The following is a 17,998-nucleotide window of genomic DNA, read 5'->3' as shown; positions in this document are numbered from 1 at the left end:
ACATGCTAAGCAAGATGATAAAATTGATGAATCAACAAGAAAATAAACTACTCGACCAAGAAGGGAGGTCTCGACGGAAGAATGTAAAGATATGTAATGTTCCTGAAGGAACGGAGGGGTCGTCTATGGTGGAGCTTGTGGGAAAGTTACTACGGGACGCACTGGAGATTCCTCCAATTAAGGAGCTTGACATCGAGAGAGCACATCGGACACTGGCCCTGAGACCCTCTGAGGATCGGGAAGACAAGCCACAGTCAATAATAATCCGATTCCTCTGCTACAAAACCAAAGCAGAGATTCTGTGCAAGGCCTGGGGAAAGAAGGTATTTTTGAACGGGAGATTAATATATTTTGATCAAGATGAACCCCCAGCGGTCCTGCAAAAATGTAAGGAATATTCTGAAGTGAAGTGAGTGTTAAAGCAGAGAAAGATTAGCTTCCAGACCTCTGTCCCCTGCTAAACTGAGTGTTCTATGAGAACGGAACGCAGCTGTACCAGACAGTGGAGGAGGCGACTGCAGACACGAAGAACAGAGGACTGCCCGTCAACATGATCACACCAAGGGAAAGCCTGGCTGAGCAGCTATCCCGCTCCGCCTGGGAAATGGTGGGAGGACCGAAAAAGCAGGGGACGGGAGAAGAATATCAGGGAGAGACAGCAAGTTTTCATAAGACAGCCCTCACCCCCTCCAGAAGAGATATAAGGTTTGACTAATCTCAAAAGTGTTGATAAGCTGAACAGAAGCCAAAATAGATGATACTGTATTTATCTCAAGAAATACCTATTACAATGTGGATTTACTATTACTCTGTTATTTTATTTTTTATTCATTCATTCACTCCTCCTTCCCCACCTAAATGAGAATATATATATGGGAGGAATACACAGGGAAGTCTTTTCTGTGTAATGGACATAGACTTTTTCACTTACTTTTATGGGTGCTGCAGTGGGGGCCCTCAGCCCATAGGTAGGAGAGGCTATCCCCCACAGCTGGACGTTTCCTCTAGCTCAGCCCAGGGTCATCTACTAGAGACCTCAGCCTCGGAATCACATCTTCGTTACCTTTTTTCTCATTTGCGTTTCTTTGTTCTTACTTGTTCAGGGAGTAGATCGGCTAAGTTCTTTTCTGCTAATTTCAATGATACACTGACAGATAAATACAAATGATTAATGACAAGGTAAAATTCATATATTTTAATGTCAATGGGCTGTTGAATCCAATTAAACGCAGTAAAATTCTATCTAAAATGAAGAAAGAACAAGCCCACATAGTATATTTACAGGAAACTCATTTAAATGATAATGAGCATAGAAAACTAAAGAGAATAGGCTTCACTAATTTGTTTTTCTCCTTATATAAATCAAGACATAGGAGAGGAGTTGCTATTCTCATCTCAAGCAAGTTAAATTTTGAAAAAGTATTCAAAATTGGAGATAAGGAGGGCAGATATATTCTAGTAAGGGGGAATATAGACGGGAATTCCGTTACTCTGTTGAATATATACGCAACCCCAGGAAATGATATTTTCTTCCAGAAAATCACTAATATTATAGTAACGGAAACAGAAGGTCCCTTGATATGTGGGGGGTGATTTCAATTTACAATTACAATCAAAGTTAGACTCTTCCAGTAGAAAATCCCTTGAAACAAAGTCATTACGTAAGAAAGTTAACACATTTTTTGATGTTGGTCTAATTGATATATTGAGAGACCTTTTCCCCGACTAAAGGGATTACACTCACTATTCTGCCCCTCATTCTTTATATACAAGAATAGACTATTTCATAACATTTGGAAATTAACACCTGTGGAATTGAGACGATAGATTTAAGTGACCATGCACCTATATATTTATCTGTTGATTTTGATCTACAACCAAAGAATACTATGTGGAAACCAAATTCAAGACTACTCAATGATCCCTATTTTAAGGAACAAATTAAAAAAGAAATTGGTCTTTGCTTAGAATTCAACGATAATGGAGAGGTTTCACCTCCCATTCTATGGGATACTCTGAAGGCTTTCTTAAGAGGGAAAATTATAGCGATATCTTCATATAAGAAAAAAATAAGGAATAAAACATTAGAGAAATTACAAAACAAGCTGAAGGAACTATAAAAAAAACACTGAGTTTGGCGCAGGATACCTTAGAGGAAATTTTAAAAATTAGGAACAAAATTAATAGCTCTAAAATACTCTATCTAAATCGATGCAATCCTTTGAACAATATGGTCAATTATCAGGATACAAGATTAACATAGATAAAACCCAATTACTTTCATATAACTATAGTCCATCAAGAGAAATTGAAAGTAGATATCCCTTGGCATGGCAAACAGAGTCTTCCAAATATTTGGGCATCAAGTGCCAAAAGATTTGGCAAAACTATCAGAATGCAATTATTTGCCTATATATAAAAAAAATTAAGGAAGACATAACAAGATGGAATCTAATTCCTTTCTTTAGTCTCAGTTCAAGGATTGAGTCCATTAAAATGAATATATTGCCCAGATTATTATATCTCTTTCAGACCCTACCAATAGAGATTAACTAAAATCAATTCAATGAATGGCACAAAATGTTTCAAGGTATATATGGCAAGGTAAAAGACCTAGAGTTCATCTCAAAACTTTGCAATTGGCCAAGGAAAGGGAGGGGGGGATGGGGCCTACCCTCTCTTAGAGATTATTATTTTGCAGTACATTGGAGAGGTGTGATATGCTGGTGCAACCCATCATATGACACTCAATGGAAATACATTGAGGGGGGGATACGTCCCATCCCCATACAGGCAATTTTGGCTGATAACAACCTACAAAGTTATATAAATACTATTAATAACCCATGGTTGAAATAGAGTTAAAATATGGAAAACTATTATAGAAGAATATAAACTAGAGGGAGATATTGTAATTCTTAAATGGTGTGCATATGACTCGGATTTTACGCCAAATAAACTGAATGCTAGATTTAAGGACTGGACAGCCAAAGGAATAACAGTTCTATGTAATATAATGAAAGAAGGAACATTGTTCTGATTTGAAATGCTTAAAGAGAAACACCTATTAGAAAAGCAAGTTTTTTATCGGTATTTGCAGATGTGACATTATGTTAATAGGAGGGTGAAAAATGTAACCGAGGCAAGTACATGTTTGATAGAACTGTTTAGAAAAGCATTTAATTCAGATAATGATAGTAGAATCATTTCAAGCATGTATAAGGCTCTGTCAAATCTTAAAACACACTTGACTTCATACATTAAAACAAAATTGGAGAAGGAAGAAGGGATAACTATATCTGAGGAAGAATGGACAATAATATGGAGGAATCAATGAAAGTGTACTAGTTCACAGAAATGGAGGGAGTTTGGGTGGAAGAACCTGATAAGATATTTTACTACACCCTCTCAGAAATCCCATTATGATAGTAACCTCCCTGTTTGCTGGAGAAATTGTAGAAATCAAAATTCAAACCATTACAGGTCCACAATCCCTTAACCGAAATCCTTGGGGCCAGTTGCATTTTGGAATTCAGAACTTTAAGCATTTCAGAATCCCTCCTTATTGGTTCCGGGACCCCCCCGCAAATACCAAAAAACAGGTATGCTCAAGTCCCTTATTTAACCTGTTTCAGTGCGGGTGGACTTTAGGACCTGGCGGAGCTCCGAACCTACGCACATCCTCCCATATACTTTAAATCACCTCTAGATTACTTAAAATACCTAATACAATGTAAATAGTTGTTATACTGTGTTGTTTAGGGAATAATAGCAAAAATATTTTATTTCCAACAAAATCATTCAATAAAACAAAAATATACTGCTTGAAACAAACCAAATCAACACTCGGTAAATGATTTACTGGAATAAATGTAGAACGTCACTGTCACTTTAAAACTTCAGTAACTTGTCTTTCTGGTTCTTTAAATCATATACAATGGTAGTTCTGACGCCATATTCTTCAGTAAGACGCTTCACAGACACACCGCTTCTGTAATGACTCCACTTTCTGTGTTATTGATAATGATAGATGATTCCTTTTTTTTCTCATTGTTACCCATAGGGGTATCTGCAGCTCTTTTTGACATTTTCACAGTGAAATTAAACACAAAGTCAACAGTGAACACAAAATATCAGCGAACAGCAAATGCATGTGTAACCAGTACGAACGCTGAGCCACAACTGACATCTGGTGGCCTCTGCTAATGCTGCCACATCACTCCTGAGTGACGTCAGCTGTTGGCGAAAAGGACTTCGGTTTTCGGAGCTTTTTGGATTTCAGAATTTCGGATAAGGGATTGTGGACCTGTACAATATTTTATGGGATTGCCCATTATCAAAGACTATTGGAGTGGGTTACACAATGCCATACAAGACATTTTTAAATGTGAAATACCCTTAGAAAGTAAGACCATATATTTTGGGTATATACCTCAAGAATGGTTGAAAAGAGATAAATATTTAATGAATATACTGCTGGTGGCTGGTAAAAAGACTCTTACTAGGAAATGGTTATCACAGGAGAGACCAACTTTAAACGCATGGATGGAAATTACAATGGACATTTACAAAATGGAGAAGATAACAGCGTCTGTCAATCATAAATTGGAACAATTTGATTCATACTGGGAAAAATGGTTTTAACTACATAACACCCCATAGGCCTGATTTTATTCTCACAAATCAATGATTATGTTGTAAAAAATAGATCACTCCCTACTTATACATAGTTTTCCTTTTGTTAGTTCTTTTCTATAAGTGTATACCTCAGATAAATACTATGTGGAGATTTGTGGCAAACATGAATATATGATGTATTTCAAATACATCTTATGGAAATGTTTGTATGATTCAATAAAAAATAAATTACAAAATAAGAGCATTTATAGCAACTTTGCAGAATTGACTATCATGTGAGGGGTAGTACTATTGGGTTCTTCATGTAACTTATTTTGCAGCATTTGTAATTCAGAAAGAGGAAAATCATGTTTCCATTCTTCCTAAGGAAAAAATGTAACAATAAATGATTTTCCCAATGATTGTACTGACCTCCTTTGTCAATACTACAATCTTTAAATACATGTCTCTCTTTTTTTTGTTCCTTGTATTATTTTCTCCCATCCCAAAACAAAATGGTTTCCAGTTGTAATCCTCTATCAACTGCAGACAATCAACCACAGAAAGCCCATTCATTGAAGGATGACTTTGTGCATTGTATGTCACACCAATCAGTGTTGAATGGTATGTATTACGTAATACATTTTTGATTTTGAGATCAAAAGCCTATTATAGCAAATTATTTGATATACCCATTTAATTTATTAATTGGTCTGTTGATTACGTTTATGCTGGAAATACAAACTAAACATTCTGATTAAATGAGAATACATTGTTAGAAATTGATCTTTTAAAAAATATTAGAATATTAATATTTTCTGTAGAATTAACATTCAAGTTGTAAAATTTAGTGTTGTATATAATTGTTATATATTAGCTTAGTGGTTTATGAATTGCAGCTTACAATTTGAAATAAGTAAACATAAAAGTAGTTCAGATCTGTCATTGATTACAAACTAAGACTGTTAATTGAATCCAAGCAGACCACTTGTGGGCTACAAAATTTAAAATATGCATGAATATGCAAATAAATGTAATACAGACAGATGTGAAGGATTGCATGTAGGACAGATCATAAATTCCCAAATCCATCTCAGCTCAATATTCATCATGTCTACCCTGGACTTAATATCATAATTAATAGAATAAAATAGTAAAGCCAAGAGGAAAACGTTAATGTATTGTTCAGTCCCCAACTACAAGTCTCCAAATGGTTGTTGTAACTAAGGTTCTTGGAACATAGAATATTACAGCCCAGGAACAGTCCCTTCGGCCCATGGTGCTGTGCTAAACCAATTAAATTAGTAATCAATGGCTAGCTAAACTAATCTCTTCTGCTTAGACAATGTCCATATCCTTTCATTTCCCTCCCATTATATGCCCATCTAAATGTCTCTTAAAAGTCCCTAATACTTCTGCCTCTACCACCACCCCTGGCAGCACATTCTAGGCACCCACCACTCTGTTTATATTTTTTTAAAACTTGCCCTTCACACAAGCTTTGAAATTACCCCCTTTCCCTCTGATATTAGACATTGCAACTCTGGAGGGAAAAAGTTACTGTCTGTCTACTCTATCCATGCCTCTCATAATCTTATAAACAACTATCAGATCTCCCCTCAGCCTCTGCTGTGCCAGAGAAAACAACCCAAGTTAGTCCAGCCTCTCGTTATAGCATATGCACTCCTCATCCAGGCAGCATCCTGGTAAACCTCTTCTGCACTCTCTCCAAAGCCTCAACATCCTTCCTATAATGGTGATACCAGAACTGTATGCGATACTCTGGATGCAGTCAAACTAGAGTTGTATAAAGCTGCAACATAATTTCCTGACTTTTGAACTTAATGCCTCGACTAATAAAGGCAAGCCTTATCAATCTATGTAGCCAGATTCAGGGAGTTATGAACTTGGACTCCAAGATCCCTCTGGTCATCGAAACTGTTAAGGGAGTTGCCCTTAATGCTCTTTAAGAGGCCCAACACTACTTCCTCCTTTACGTTGAAATGCCCTAGTATATCAATACACTTGGCACTGATCTCCCTATTTTCCATATGCTTCTCGGTGAATGCTGATGTAAAGTATTCATGAAGGACCTCACCCACATTCTCTGCATCTACCCATCCAAATAAATGTTCCCTCTTTTATCTCTGAGTGGTCCCATCCACTCCCTAATTATACATTTGCATTTACAGTCGGCCCTCCTTATCTGCGGGGGATTGGTTCTGAGACACCCCGCGGATAACAAAAAACGCGGATGCTCAAGTCCCTTATTTAACCTGAATCAATGCGGTGGTCTTTAGGACCCAGTGGAACCCCTGACTTAATTTAACATGTTCAGTGCAGTGAATATTAGGAACCGGTGTAGCTCTAAATCTGCGGTGTTTCTGTTCACGAAAATAATCACGATCGCGATTGAAAATAAGGTGGGAGTAATAAAGCGATCGGAAAGAGGTGAAACGCCATCTGTCATTGGAAAAGCATTAGGCTACAGTGGGTCAACGGTCGGAACAATTTTAATGGAGCATTTGAAAGGCACTGCTCCAATGAAAGCTACAATTATTACTAAGCAATGCAGTGGTTTAATTATTGAAATGCGTATGATTCTTAAGTGTTTTATATGCATAGAAAAGTAAAATATGTACTATATACTAAGAAAAACGTTTGACTAACTGACGCTAAATAATACCGGATGTATCTGTTCCAACTCAAATCCGACTTAAAGATGGACTCAGGATTGGAACTCATTCAAACCCGGGGACTGCCTGTACTTTTAAGTCATTTCTAGATCACTTATAATACCTAATACAATGTAAATGCTATGTAAACAATTGTTATACTGTATTGTTTAGGGAATAATGACAAGAATCTGTATATGCTCAAAAAATGAGTGCTAGAGAGAACTTACGGGTTTTCCCGATCAACGGTTGGTTGAATCCGCGGATAAGGAGGGCCGACTGTATTTGTTTATTTAGAGATACCATGAGGAATAGACCTTTTTGACCCTTGGTGCCACACTGCCACCAAACCCCGATTTAACCCTAGCCTAATCACGGTACAATTTACAATGACCATTTTACCTACTACCGTAATTGGTACGTCTTTGGATTGTGGGAAGGAACCAGAGCACCCAGAGGAAACCCACACATTTCGCAGGGAGACCAGGATTAAACTCCGAATTCCTGTGCCCCGAGCTGTAATAGTGTCACACTAGCCACTACACTACTGTGGTGCCCCCTTGAGACATTAAGCACCCATTCCTGTCCCTCCCTTAACTAGGTCACAACATCATTGTTCCATGTACTGATTTATGCTCATAAGTTCATCACCTTTACCATAATACTCCTAGCATTAAAATACACACGCTTCATGTCTTCATATCAATTGCTTTGCTCCTGCCTGTGTTTTTTTTTTCAGGATCTGACATCTACATTCCTCTTCCATCCTCCGCTTTCTGACCTGGTGCTCTCATTCCCATCCCCTGCCCTCTCCTCAGTCACTGAGCCTTCACTCATTATTAAAATCAGAAGCCTTTTTATGTAGAAAAATCAGTTAGAAATAAAACTGGTCCTTTGACCCCACCCCAACTATTTCAGCTATCAAGTACCTGTCTGTACTAATCTCATCATTGCTATGAGCTAGCAGCTAGCAATCTGAACTGTACAGGATAGATTCAAGTTAAAATACAGGTGGTAATCTGATTATCTCCTGAGTTATGGCAATTTATTTGTAGAGAGCCTATGATTTTGCATCCTCTCAGTCCTTTTCTTGCCTCACCCCCACCCACCCACCACCATCCTCTCATATATTTTTAACTTAACATTAGGTCATTTTCCCACTTCTCTATTATAAGTAATTATTTATCAAGGATTTTGTAATTCACTGGTAATGTTTATACTGGTGAACAAAGAAATATGCTTAAATTATCTTGTAGTACACCCAAATTAATTTTAAAAGATTTTGGTCTGTTAAATGTGATTTTCTGCTGTAATATTTTTAGTATTTTCTTATTTTTTTTCTATTAAATTCATCTGTGCTCACTATCCAAAGTACTTTCCTTCTGCTCATTCATGAATTAGTACTCCAGTCTGAGTTTCTAATTCTGCATCGGTATACTTAACTATATCAGTCCTGTCTGGAAATCTATTTTCATATTTTAACAGATAAGTTGAATTCTCCTCTGCCTCCTGTGTTCTGCACACCTGGTTTGAAAATAAATAAGGCTAACCACCAAGTTTCAGTGGATGAAAATAGGAAATCAAATGGTTCAATTTCTTCACCAGTAGTACCAAACTTTGAAACGCCCTGGCTGAAAAGGCAATCTACTGTGAGTATGATCTTCAGCCAAGTGGAAATAAATATATATATATAAATAAAATGTGGGTGTGTGTGCATATTAATAAAATGGTTGTAGTGCTGTGTCTAGTGTGCTAGTTGCTCTCACTTTCAGCTTCCACCTCTGGCTAGCAGTCCTGTGAAAAGGAGAGCCAAATGAGTAAGTGTCTCCCTGCCAATCCATAGCCTCTCCAACAACAGGCCTTGTGTAGTGCCTCCTCACTGGCAACACACAGAAACTAAACTCCTTTCGGACTCGGAGGCTGAACTACAGAGGATGGGGAAGAGGTCTGGCCCCTACACATGTAGCATGCAGGTCCACCAGTGTGTGGAACACACCCTGATGCTCATGAACCAGATCCCCAGCAATGGGTAAATAGCCCCACTGCCTTGAGGGTAGTCTCAGGAGAGATGAAGGTTGTGGGAGTAAACCCAAACAGCAAATACGGAGCGGAACCATGAAGGCAGCTGGACATCATTGAACTTCCTTCCAGCAGCTCCTGCAGCCAAGCTGGGCCAAACATTTTGCTTCATAAGCTTTGGACTGCCCTCGTCAACTTTGCATCTTAGAATCTCTATGCCTTCCACCCAGCTTTGTGATAAGGACCCAGAGCGATAGAGCAGTGAAAGAAGTGCATGGAGTAAAGCCAGATCTAACATATAGAGAGGCTTTGAGGAAAGAGAAGCAGAATAAAGGGTGTAAAGGTAGTAAGGTAGAAGAGCTAAAGTGTGTGTACTTCAATGCAAGAAGCACCAGGAAGAAAGGTGATGAACTGAGAGCTTGGATACATACATGGAATTATGATGTAGTGGCCATTACAGAGACTTGGCTGGCACCAGGGCAGGAATGGATTCTCAATATTCCTGGATTTCAGTGCTTTAAAAGAGATAGAGAGGGGGGAAAAGGGGAGGAGAGGTGACATTACTGGTCAGGGATACTATTGCAGCTACAGAAAAGGTGGGTAATGTAGCAGGATCCTCTTTTGAGTCAGTATGGGTGGAAGTCAGGAACAGGAAGGGAGCAGTTACTCTATTGGGGGTATTCTATAGGCCCCCTGGTAGCAGCAGAGATACCGAGGAGCAGATTGGGAGGCAGATTTTGGAAAGGTGCAAAAATAACAGGGTTATTATCATGGGTGACTTTAACTTCCCTAATATTGATTGGCACCTGATTAGTTCCAAGGGTTTAGATGGGGCAGAGTTTGTTAAGTGTGTCCAGGATGGATTACTGTCACAGTATGTTGACAGGCCGACTAGCGGGAATGCCATACTAGATCTAGTAGTAGGTAACGAACCGGGTCAGGTCACAGATCTCTCAGTGGGTGAGCATCTGGGGGACAGTGATCACCACTCCCTGGCCTTTAGCATTATCATGGAAAAGGATAGAATCAGAGAGGACAGGAAAATTTTTAATTGGGGGAAGGGCAAATTATGAGGCTGTAAGGCTAGAACTTGCGGGTGTGAATTGGGATGATGTTTTTGCAGGGAAATGTACTAAGGACATGTGGTCGATGTTTAAGGATCTCTTGCAGGATGTTAGGGATAAATTTCTCCTGGTGAGTAAGTTAAAGAATGGTAGGGTGAAGGAACCATGGGTGACAAGTGAGGTGGAAAATCTAGTCAGGTGGAAGAAGGCACCAAGAAGTGTATATATATAGCTGTGCTGAATAAACGATTGTAAATATATATATATATATATATATATATATATATATACACAAAAACAAAATATCAAAGTAATTCTTCAATTTATGTGAAGAACAAAAGGATGACAGGAGTGAAGGTAGGACCGATTAGAAATAAAGGTGGGAAGATGTGCCTGGAGACTGTGGAAGTGAGCGAGGTCCTCAATGAATACTTCTCTTTGGTATTGACCGATGAGAGGGAACTTGATGACGGTGAGGATAATATGAGTGAGGTTGATGTTCTGGAGCATGTTGATATTAAGGGAGAGGAGGTGTTGGAGTTGTTAAAATACATTAGGACGGATAAGTCCCCGGGGCCTGACGGAATATTCCCCAGGCTGCTCCACGAGGCACGGGGAGAGATTGCTGAGCCTCTGGCTAGGACCTTTATGTCCTCGTTGTCCACAGGAATGGTACCGGAGGAGTGGAGGGAGGCGAATGTTGTCCCCTTGTTCAAAAAAGGTAGTAGGGATAGTCCAGGTAATAATAGACCAGTGAGCCTTACGTCTGTTGTGTGAAATCTGTTGGAAAAGATTCTTAGAGGTAGGATCTATGGGCATTTAGAGAATCATGGTCTGATCAGGGACAGTCAGCATGGCTTTGTAAAGGGCAGATCGTGTCTAACAAGCCTGATAGAGTTCTTTGAGGAGGTGACCAGGCATATAGATGAGTGTAGTGCAGTGGATGTGATCTACGTGGAGTTTAGTAAGGCATTTGACAAGGTTCCACACAGTAGGCTTATTCAGAAAATCAGAAGGCATGGGATCCAGGGAAGTTTGGCCAAGTGGATTCAGAATTGGCTTACCTGCAGAAGGCAGAGGGTCATGGTGGAGGGTTGTGATTAGTCGTATCCCACAAGGATCTGTTCTGGAACCTCTACTTTTCGTGATTTTTATTAACGACCTGGGTGTGGGGGTAGAAGGATGGGTTGGCAAGTTTGCAGACAACACAAAGGTTGGTGGTGTTGTAGGTAGTGTAGAGGATTGTCGAAAGTTGCAGAGAGACATTGATAGGATGCAGAAGTGGGCTGAGAAGTGGCAGGTGGAGTTCAACCTGGAGAAGTGTGAGGTGGTACACTTTGGAAGGACAAACTCCAAGGCAGAGTACAAAGTAAATGGCAGGATACTTGGTAGTGGAGGAGCAGAGGGATCTGGGGGTACATGTCCACAGATCCCTGAAAGTTGCCTCACAGGTAGATAGAGTAGTTAAGAAAGCTTATGGGGTTTTAGCTTTCATAAGTCGAGGGATAGAGTTTAAGAGTCGCGATGTAATGATGCAGCTCTATAAAACTCTGGTTAGGCCACACTTGGAGTACTGTGTCCAGTTCTGGTTGCCTCACTATAGGAAGGAAGTGGAAGCATTGGAAAGGGTACAGAGGAGATTTACCAGGATGCTGCCTGGTTTAGAGAGTATGGATTATGATCAGAGATTAAGGGAGCTAGGGCTTTACTCTTTGGAGAGAAGGAGGATGAGAGGAGACATGATAGAGGTGTACAAGATATTAAGAGGAATAGATAGGAGTGGATAGCCAGCGCCTCTTCCCCATGTCCTCAGTACAAGAGGACATGGCTTTAAGGTAAGGGGAGGGAAGTTCAAAGGGGATATTAGGAAGGATTTTACTCAGACTGGTTGGTGCGTGGAATGCACTGCCTGAGTCAGTGGTGGAGGCAGATACACTAGCGAAGTTTAAGAGACTACTAGACAGGCATATGGAAGAATATAAGGTGGGGGGTTATATGGGAGGCAGGGTTTGAGGGTCGGCACAACATTGTGGGCTGAAGGGCCTGTAATGTGCTGTACTGTTCTATAATGATTATCATCACCCATTGTTCGTCAAGATACAACCAACAACTGTGTGTGTGTGTATGTATGTATATATATATATATATATATAGATGAATTGTGCCTGTGTATATATTATCTATCAATCACACTCAGTGGCCACTTTATTAGGTACATCTGCTCATTAATATAAATATCTAATCAGCAAATAATGTATCAGCAGCTCAATACATAAAAGCATGCAAACAATTTCTGCATGGTAAATGCAAGTATGCTTTTTCCACTGAGGTTGGATAAGACTAGAAGTAGAGGTTAAGGGTGAAAGGTGAAATGTTTAAGGGAAACATGAGGCAAAACTTTTTCACTCAGGGTGGAGAGTGTGTGGAGAAAACTACCAGCAGAAGTGGTAGGTGCGGGTTTTATTTCAACATTTAAGAGAAATTTGGATAGGTACGTGGATGGGAGAGTTTTGAACGATTATGGTCCAGGTGTTCTGTGACTCTTATGGTTAAGCGTTTCATTACTTGTACGGATCAAACATCAGAATGGGGAGGAAAAGTAATTTTGACTGTGAAATGGCTGTCGGTGCTTAATGGGGTGGTTTGAGTATCTCAGAAACTACTGATCTGGGATTTTCATGCAGAACTATCTCTAGAGTTTACAGAGTATGTTGCAAAAAACAAAAAAAATCAATTGAACGGCAGTTCTGTGGGTGAAAAGCCTTGATAATGAGAGGTCAGAAGAGAATAGCCAGACTGGTTCAAGCTGACAGGAAGTGACAGTCAGAAAATTAAATATCCATGCATTGCAACAGTGGTGTGCAGAAGGGCACTTCTGAACACACAACATATCAAACTTCGAAGTGGATGGGCTACAGCAGCAGAAGACCACACCGGGTACCACTCCCGTACCTAATGAGTGTGTGTATATAATTTTTTTTTGCTTTTAAGATATAATATATACATATTGTTAACAGACTTGCTAACCAGCACAGCTGTCCAAGAGAGCAGTGATCTCATTGAATTCTGTGACTGCTGCAGATTTTGATGGAACTAGGGACAAAAGAACATGAGATACAGAAATGAGACTGTCCAAGACAACAGATGTCTGGTGTTCTTTCTGAAATGCTGTTGTTGAGAAATAGTATTGACTGAGATTTCTCTGATATCTATCATAGCCTCAAAGGACTGAATACCCATAGTCATTAGAAAACAAAGAAATTAATGATAAACAAAGAAATTAGTGACATCAGTTGCTAAACGCAAGGATTCCTCTAGAAGTGGAGCTCAGTTAATACAAGACATTGGCAAAGGGGAAGCACTCACCAAAGACACTACTAAACCTTTGTGTGAAGCTTTCTTCTAGATCAATTGGATACACAATGGGTTTGCTATTAACTGAATTCTGTGTTATTACAAAATAAGCTTCCCTTACATCAATATCCACAAGAAAGTTTTTTATAGTACATCTCTGACCATTATAATCTGAAATTTATATCATTGTATATTGCATCTGTGTTTGATGTTCCCAAATTATATTTAATGTTCTATTGGAAAGAATAAATGTAATAACTACAATGTTCTTGTAAAATCCCAATGTGGAAAATAGCACACCAGCATTGAGGCACCAAAGTGGTAAAATTACTTGACCCCTCTCAAAAACAATAACTGCTAATCCACACATGATACCTGCTTATTGGATTATGGAATTATAGAGAAATGAAATTAAAGAACCTAATTATCACTGCTTCAACTAGCCAAAGGAGAAAATGAATGTTGCGTTTTTGGGTAGCCATGAGAAGAAAATAACATGAGGCAATCTCAGCAGGAAAAATAGATAATATTAGTTAAATTAAGTACAAATAATCTTGTTTCCTTTAATGCTGGATTATTATATTTCATATTAATTTTTTTAAATTTAGTTGCAACATCTTAAAAATGAGGCATATGTACAAAAAGAAGCATCAGGTGAACTTGATTTAAAAGAACCTCAGCTACCAGCTATGAGCTCCTTTGGCTTTCTGAATGGATACAACAAATCGCCATCACCTCCGCCGATAATGTCTAACTATGAAATTCTTCTTGATACACCAAAAGTTCCAGAAATGACCACACAAATTCCAAGTGATGTTCTAAAGGTTGGATTTGCTTTTATTATATTACAAAATTGAACAGAAATTAATAAAGTGCAGCATATGATTTCAACTGAAGAGACTCTCCTAAAATTACACTATTATAGACACAGTAGGTATACTATTTGTTTGGGGTATCTTACTTTAGGAAGGATTTTATTGATATGATCTCTTATTGTAAGAAAAATTATGAATGGGGGTTTTCTGCCATAATTGGTTTTAGCAAGTCAATAATTAGAGGACTAAAACTTAAGAATAAAAAGAGTGCAAAATAATTCTCAAACTATATTTTTGGTATGATAGTAAATCGAGAGTGGGAAAAATTAAAATGGAATATCCTAATGAGAAGTAAGTATTATTCAATTTGACCACAGGTTGTAAAGGCACAATTTTAGGAGGAAAAAACTGGGGGGAGAGAGTATAAAGACTGAAGCAGCAGAAGGGTGGAATTAAACATAGCTTAATTCTTGGAAAATACTCCATCTTTCACATTTTGTGAAATCAGGTTGCCCAAAAGCTTCTGTTCCTGTTGAAGCATATGTCAAGTTGTGTTCACTTTTGTATCCAATTCAGGATCATGTTAATTTTAAAATTCTAACCTTCATTTTCAAATATTTGTGGCCTTGCTTTATTTAGGTCAATCACCAATTCCCCCCCCCCCCCCCCCCCCCCACCTTCTATGAATCTCTAGTTCTGGTTTTTTGCACATCCTTTCCTCTAATGACTTTACGTTCAGCAAAAATATCTGTGCTGTCGTGGCCTTAAGATTTGAAAATACTTTGTTTTTTTCAATTCCTCTCTTTAATGCTCTTGTCAGGAGCTTCATTATTTTATTATAGCTTTGTTCATCTAATGTCTCAAGACTTGGGAGGTATTGTTAAATTTAGTTAACACTTGTTCAAACAATTTTGGGCTTTTTATTGTCTGCAAGGCATTGTATAAATATAAGCTGTGTTTAAGAAGCAGTTTCAAAAAAACTTAGCAAGTGTAAGGTAGGCAAAATGGACAACACCTTTATTGTAAAATTATATACCTACCATTCATTTTACCATGATCATAAGCTGTTCTGTAGAATTTGATATTCAGGTAAGAAATATAATAAAAGTTAAATGTTACTACTTTTAAAATCATAGTTCATAATTTGCTTGCTATGGTAAACTAATTGTTTAATTTCTGCCAGATTCTGTCATCTTATGATACAAATCGACAAAAATCTAACAGGGAAAATTTGACTTCCTTTAACCTAATGACTCCTGTGCCAAGGAATAAATTTGTAAAGGAAAATAGGTAAGCTGGAATCATTAATTATTTTGTTTGTATTTTTAAATTTATCTGTCAGAAATTCTGATTCAATGCTATACCTCATTTTGAATACATTTTCCCTCTGATACAATGCAGCATGCTCTTTTTATACAGCTTTCAAGGTACTAGGTAGGGATTCTTCAATATCATCATCCTTGGAATTTGTCCTAAGGTATTATTTCTCTTATACCTTTTATCTTTGTGGCCCAGTAAATATTTGCATGGTGGCCAAGTTACAGAGTAAAGTACTAATGGGTTTTACTATATTAATTATAGTATAAAGAATAATTTTGCTGTATTATGATGCAGTAATTTTATTCAGTGGCCTATCGATGTGGTAATAATGTTTAAACATGTAAACTTTTAGCAATTTAGAAAAAGTAATGTTCTAATAATGTTTATTTTTCTAGAATGTGATCTCTTTGTACATTGAAGTCTTGGCGCAAGAAATTCAAAAATGAATGGAATAATACATCAGATTAGTTGGAAAAGTCTGAATATGACCAGAAGAGTAGTCCTGGAAGAGGATCTGTGCTGTTGAAAACCAGGTGCAGAAGCAACAACGGATCCATATAGGCAGAAGAGATACATGTAAATAGTTCTTGTAGAATAAATTCAATTATTAGTGAAACATATAGTTGTTTCCATATTCTTGGCACATTGCAAAGGTAGATCAAATAATTAAAGTGCAGTTAGGTATGTGAAGAAATCCATTTTTGAGGCTCAATATGCTGGAATAAGATGCATTATTTGAAGCTAAATAACTGATTTTTTTTGGCATTCAGTGTGTGATTATGGAATTGATTTTAAATTCAAACAAAGTTATAACACTGGTCATCATGATCATAATTTCTGTAAAATTCTCAATTTTGTACATTAATATATTTATAAAATTACTTGGTTTATGTATATTTTCATTAGCAAATAAAGTATACACTTGGTGTACGTGAGGATTTCAAACATTTCATTTGAAGAACTACCATCAAGAAACAGCTGGGGGGGAAATCACTGAGGAAAACCCCAGGTCAAACTTGTTTCCATGTACAGGTGACCCCGTTTTTCGAACATTCGCTTTACGTCACCTCGCTGTTACGAAAAAAGGCAGCGCACACCGAGCAGCCAAGTTCCTCCCCCGAAACTTGATTTAGTGTTGAACAGGATTTGATAAGCAATCTTGAAGTAAAGGAGCCATTAGGAGGTAGTGACTATAATATAAGTTTTTATCTGCAATCTGAGAAGAATAAGGGCAGATCGGAGGTGTCAGTGTTGCAGTTGAACAAAGGAGACTATGGAGCCATGAGGGAGGAGCTGGCCAAAGTTAAATGGACGGATATCCTAGCAGAAAAGACAGTGGAACAGCAATGGCAGGTATTCTTGGGAATAATGCACAAGGTGCAAAATCAGTTCATTCCCCGGAGAAGGAAGGATTCAAAGGGGGGAAAAGGGCCACAGTGGTTGACAAAGGAAGTCAGAGATTGCATATCATTAAAAAAAAGGAAGTATGACAGAGCTAAGGTGAGTGCAAAGACAGATGATTGGGAAATTTTTAAGGAACAACAGAACTTAACTAAAAAGACAATACGGGGAGAAAAAATGAGGTACAAATGCAAGCTAGCCAGGAATATAAAGGAGGATAGCAAAAGCTTTTTTAGGTATGTGAAGAGAAAGAAGATTGTTAAGAACAATGTTGGGCCCTTGAATGAATTGGGTGAAATTGTTATGGGAAACAGAGAAATGGCAGAAGAATGTAATAAGTACTTTAGATCTGTCTTCACTAGGGAAGACACAAGCAATCTCCCAGATGTATGGATGGGCCAAGGACATAGGGTAACAGAGGAAATGAAACAGATTGACATTAGGAAGGAAACGGTGATGAGTAGACTGATGGGACTGAAGGCTAACAAATTCCCAGGTCCAGATGGTCTGCATCCTAGGGTACTAAAGGAGGTGGCTCTGGAAATTGCGGATGCATTGGTAATCATTTTCCAATGTTCCTTAGATTCAGGATCAGTTCCTGAGGATTGAAGAATGGCTAATGTTATCCCACTTTTTAAGAAAGGAGGGAGGGAGAAAACAACTATCGTCCTGTCAGCCTAACATCAGTAGTGGGGAAGATGCTAGAGTCCATTATTAAAGATGAAATAGTGGC

General features: G+C 38.2%; 1 protein-coding gene across 2 annotated transcripts in view; it reads left to right on the top strand.

The window, feature by feature from the left end:
- Window positions 1–16,794, top strand: part of ska3 (spindle and kinetochore associated complex subunit 3) — a 36,035-nt gene extending 19,241 nt beyond the window's left edge. Inside the window, exons 6-11 of one of the 2 annotated variants that reach the window (XM_073043705.1) lie at window positions 5,144–5,241; window positions 8,778–8,941; window positions 14,338–14,553; window positions 15,728–15,834; window positions 15,964–16,021; window positions 16,260–16,794. In XM_073043705.1, coding sequence (XP_072899806.1) covers window positions 5,144–5,241; window positions 8,778–8,941; window positions 14,338–14,553; window positions 15,728–15,834; window positions 15,964–15,982 — 604 coding nt within the window. In that variant the 3' untranslated portion in view covers window positions 15,983–16,021; window positions 16,260–16,794. The remainder of the gene's footprint in view (window positions 1–5,143; window positions 5,242–8,777; window positions 8,942–14,337; window positions 14,554–15,727; window positions 15,835–15,963; window positions 16,022–16,259) is intronic. The other variant, XM_073043706.1, reaches the window with a different exon arrangement.
- Window positions 16,795–17,998: the final 1,204 nt, after the last annotated feature.

Source organism: Hemitrygon akajei, chromosome 4, assembly GCF_048418815.1.
Source record: "Hemitrygon akajei chromosome 4, sHemAka1.3, whole genome shotgun sequence".
In the NCBI taxonomy this organism is placed as follows: Eukaryota; Metazoa; Chordata; class Chondrichthyes; order Myliobatiformes; family Dasyatidae; genus Hemitrygon; species Hemitrygon akajei.
Note: the sequence above shows the minus strand (reverse complement) of the source record. Positions and strands in the feature narration are given on the sequence as shown.